At 39.2% G+C, this 5,139-nt stretch overlaps 1 protein-coding gene across 1 annotated transcript in view; it reads left to right on the plus strand.

Annotated features, from left to right (window-relative positions):
• Nucleotides 1-5,139, plus strand: part of LOC106475083 — a gene marked incomplete at its 3' end in the record, with an annotated part of 24,546 nt that overhangs the window by 11,776 nt on the left and 7,631 nt on the right. Inside the window, exon 6 of the mRNA XM_013935777.2 lies at nt 2,166-3,492. Within this exon, the coding sequence (XP_013791231.2) occupies nt 2,166-3,492 (1,327 nt within the window). The remainder of the gene's footprint in view (nt 1-2,165; nt 3,493-5,139) is intronic.

Below are 5,139 nucleotides of genomic sequence, written 5' to 3' on the forward strand. Positions count from 1 at the left end.
GTCGAGAAAAAAGAAAAAAAAAACAATTCTGATTGCCAATCACTAGCAGCTAAATGTATGCAACAAAAGCGACAGAGTGAGACGCCACAAGAAAGGGAAATACGCCTTGACAGCCAATGAAAAACACAAGCTGCTCATCCTGAAGCCGAGATTGGGCATGAGCGGCAAATCGCAGGGACAGTGACGTCATCCGTCAAGAACACGAGATCTTCGTTTGATCCTTATTGTTTATAAATAGCTAAATATCGGCCCTCTGTTCAGGTAATACCCGGGGCACGACGGGTATGGACCTGACGCTTAGTTACTGCTATAAGTGTTTTTCAACTTATCTGTTTCAACACTTACTGGTTCGTGCAGATGGAATATGGAAAGAAACCAGAATTACAACACCGAAGAGAACTATATCTGTTCTCATTTTTCTTTTTGCAATGTGTTTTCAACTGATTAAAATATACATTGTAATTTAATCCAAAATCTTCTTTTTAGTTAATGAATGAAAATCTGATTGTCAGAAAGTAGTACTATCCTACATTAAACAAGCCGTTTGTTTGTTGTTTTAAATTAAGAACAAAGCTACACAATAGACTATCTTGTGTTGTGCCCATCGCGGGTATCGAAACCCAGTTGTTGGCGTTATAACCCTCGCACTTACTGCTACTCTTTAAGAACAATCTCTGATTTGATTTTCTAGAAGAAATTACCCTTCTCTCAATAATAGATCAAGAAGACAACTTTTATACAAGATGATCAAATAAGAACATGTAATACAATATAAAACTCAGTCCTTCGTGATCACAATATGCTTCTACTTTAAGCCTAATGTCAGTATTTAACTTGAGTACATAATGAGGGGAACTCCCAATGTCACCTTGAGCCTCATTACGTACTCAAGGTGACATTGAGAGTTCCCCTCATTATGTACTCAAGGTGACACGGGGGGGGTTCACCTCATTATGTACTCAAGGTGACACGGGGGTTCCCCTCATTACGTACTCAAGGTGACATTGGGAGTTCCCCTCATTATGTACTCAAGGTGACATTGGGGTTCCCCCTCATTATCTACTCAAGGTGACATTGGGGGTTCCCCCTCATTATCTAGGAACCCCCCGTGTCACCTTGAGTACATAATGAGGGGAACCCCAAGTGCCAAATCTCTGCTCGGTTTGATCCAAACATCGCTTGGTTCACAATAATCTTTTATAATATATTAGATGGTAGGTTATTTTGAAGTAGTATTCAGTGTATTGTTAATATTAATTTTGATTAGACTAACGTTGTAGCCAAAGTGTGTCAGGAAGGGACTTCGTTACGTGTTTATCTTGTTGATTTTAGTTAGGAATATTATGACATACTGCTCTAAATGTAGCAAATTTATTGAAAACGATAAAATGTGAAATAAAAAAAAGGAATTCATTTAACAGCACTTTTATATGGAAAACTGTTCTGATTCCTGCTATATAATTTAATTAGTTATTGATGAAAACTATCATAAATTACCGTTTGTCTATATTTAGCAAGGTCTCTCCTATACTTGCAAATGAAGTAGCGAGATTAAAATAGATTTTGTAATAATTTAATTCCCAGCTTCTGACTGGTTGATAATATAAGCTTCTATTTCTTCACAGGTGAAAACTTTTATTGAAAAAATGAATTCAGAAAATTTGAAAGGGGGGGGGCGAATCATTTTGTAGAAATATATAAAGATCAAATACATTTTATTAAGATGACAGGATTTGGCCTAGTGACTAGCGTCCAAGGTTCGAGTCCCAAATGTGTCGCCGAATATGCTTTGCACTTACAGCTGTGGGGGAGTGCTAAACATTTCATGATCCCTCAAACCATTGGACTAAGAGTAGACATGTGGAAGGTGAGTGTTGTTGACTAGTTTCCAACCCTTTGGTCAACAGTTCTAAATTAGGGATGGCAATGCCCGAAACTAGGGGTTTCTGATTTGATCGTTTATATGTCGCAAAGCGTGCCATTCAGGCTGAAAATAAAACATACTTGTTTAAGGATACTCATCTTTGGATTCTGATTAACTCTCATGTATCTACTTTAAGATCTAATAGGACATATTAAGTAGATTGATATTTATTGTTTAAAAAAGGTATATATATATATATATCAAGAGATGTGAGTAAATATGTCTTCCTCCTTTTCACTAGAATAAGCCATGGCCAACTGGAAGATTCCAAAGAAATGCCTAGTGGGTTCGTAATGATAGACCAAAAGGCAGATCTAATGGTTCCTATACTTCTACCAATCCACAAACCTGGATCTTCGCCGCTAGAGTGCAGCACCGCTATTAACAACGACGCTATTCATGATCTAGAGGCTGCTTTGTGGACACTGGACAAAATTAATAGTGATCCGCGATTTTTACAGGGGATTAGTTTGGGAGCTGTCGTTATTGACACGTGTGGGTCGAGCCTAAAAGTCGCTCAGCACTTGTCTAGTTTTATTGCAGAAAACTCCGAGCAACTTGATATTATCTCAGTGTTAGCTGTAGTCTTCGCCACATCACCCGAAGAAGCTGTCACTGCAGAATCTATATTAACTCCTCTAAACCTTACCAGTGTGTCCACTGTGGATCTTTCAACCAATAAGAAAAGGAGTTCTTACAGTTTACAAACAGCTGCACCAGCGAAAACGAAGTCTAAGGCCATCGTAGAAGTCCTGATGCACTTTGGATGGGCATTTGTGACAGTTGTTCACAGTACAGACTATGACAGTCTTCATGGTCTTCAGGCATTTATCACAGAAGCCAAGTATGCTTCCATCTGTATTGATGTTCAACTGTCGATGGAAGGAGTAGGTAATACTGAAGCTGGATTGTTAAACAAAATAATGAGAAAACTGGTGGATTCCAGAAAGCGTGGTGCTTCAGTGGTCATTCTTTTTCTAAATGACCATCATACCAGTATTTTCTTTTCCGAATTTCAGAAAGCAATCGCTGATGGATTAGTGACTCGTAATGATTTTGTTTGGTTACGAAACGGAATCGGAGGAGTGGATTTAGATATCTTAGAGAAGTTTGGAAAAGGCATTGCTGGTTCCTTGGTTTTTAGAGAAGCCTATAAAGAGGTCCAGGAGTTTGTGACGCACTTCCGGCGACTTAGTCCAGAAACAAACAAACGCAATCCTTGGTTCCAGAAATACACGGAAGAACGTGTTAGATGTACTGATCCAGAATGCACTGGTTCTCTGCGGAGTTCCAGAGCTGTAAAAGTTATGCAAGCTGTATTGTCCGTCGCTTCCGGTTTAGCTCGTTTCAGAAATGAGTTTTGTCAAGCCGAAAGGGGGCTGTGTCCTCATTTACTTCGTCAGCCATCACTACGCCTCATCCTTAACAAGTACATTCAGCATACAGCATCTGCAAGGCCTGATGAAAAGAAGTCGATTTTCATGTTTAAAGATGATGGAGTTGGGGACGTTCCAATCGAAATCTTTAATATGAGAAGAGGGATTAACCAGACATTTAATTATCATCAGGTAAATCTTTACGGTGTAGTAACTGACCGTAACTTTTCTGCTCTGAATTCAAATAACACGTTGTTTTATTGCATAATAACCTCAAAATATGTAACTCAAAAGAAAAGCTTCCAGATACTTCAGGTCCAATGTGCACATCATGCCAGGAGCTAAGGAAATGACATCTTACCACAAAGATGATCCATTGTGTATGTGTTTCCATCCATCACCCAAAGCTGACTAGCTAATGGTAACTGGAAACTGTCCGACGATGTACATTGGCTATTTTTGTAAGGATCTTTTCTCGAGAAGTAGGATAGAAAAGGCTCTGAAATATGTCACATTTTTATAAAATTTGGTTTACATCATCCACAGTTGCCTGGTTCGACTATCGTACTTTTCGTGTCGTAAATAGACACTGTCTGATGGTGCACATGGGCTATCTCATTTTAGGATTTTTACCCGAGAAGGTGAAAATAATCTTGAAATAGGGCTTATTTCCATCTTTTATTTCATAGACTTTTGACTTAGAATTTAAAAACACAAGTTCTTAATCAGTTAAATGGATTGTTTATTACCTTCCACAAAACAGGGTGGGCCTGGCATGGCTAGGGCGCTCAACTCTCAATCGCGAGTTCAAATTCCCGTCACATCGAACATGCTCGTCATTTCAGCCGTGGGGAAGTTATAATGTGATGGTCAATCCAACTATTCGTTGGTAGAAGAGTAGCCCAAGAGTTGGCGGCGGGTGGTGTTGACTAGCTGCCTTCCCCCTAGTCTATCACTGCTAAATTAAGGATGGTTAACGCAGATAGAATTCGTGTAGTTTTGCGCGATATTCAAAACTGAAACAAACCAAACAAAATTCAACAATGGGTTATCAGTACTCTGCCGATCACGGGTATCGAAACCCGTTTTCTATCGTTTTAAATCCGCAGACGTACCGCTGTGCCAGGGGAGTATTACATAACATTGTTTTTATACCCTAAGCTGGTGTATCTTGAAGGTTGACGTTAGTTTGTACATCCATCCAAGTAGACATAATTTGTTAAAAACATTTCTACATGTACAAACAAACATACATGTTAAAATACATTATATAAAAGGATAAACTCTGCAAATAGGTAGGATAAAGTTACATTCGGGGAAACTTGAGTCATTTTTATATATTGATGTTGCTTCTTGTTTCATCTGGTTTAGTCCTCTGGTGGTACAGCAGCAAGTCATCGGATTTACAACGCTAAAATCAGGGGTTTGATTCTCTTCGGTGGACAAAGCAGATACCCCATTGTGCAGCATTGTGCTTAACTTCAAACAAACATCTGGTTTAACCTAGCGGCCAAACAAACATTTGGTTTAACCTAGCGGCCAAACAAACATCTGGTTTAACCTAGCGGCCAAACAAATATCTGGTTTAACCTGTCGGCCAAAAAAATATCTGGTTTAACCTAGCGGCCAAACAAACATCTGGTTTAACCTAGCGGCCATACAAACACCTGGTTTAACCTAGCGGCCAAACAAATATCTGGTTTAACCTAGCGGCCAAACAAACATTTGGTTTAACCTAGCAGCCAAACAAACATCTGGTTTAACCTAGCGGCCAAACAAACATCTGGTTTAACCTAGCGGCCAAACAAACATCTGGTTTAACCTAGCGGCCAAACAAAC

The sequence above is a fragment of the Limulus polyphemus genome, unplaced genomic scaffold (genome assembly GCF_000517525.1).
Source record: "Limulus polyphemus unplaced genomic scaffold, Limulus_polyphemus-2.1.2 Scaffold8061, whole genome shotgun sequence".
In the NCBI taxonomy this organism is placed as follows: Eukaryota; Metazoa; Arthropoda; class Merostomata; order Xiphosura; family Limulidae; genus Limulus; species Limulus polyphemus.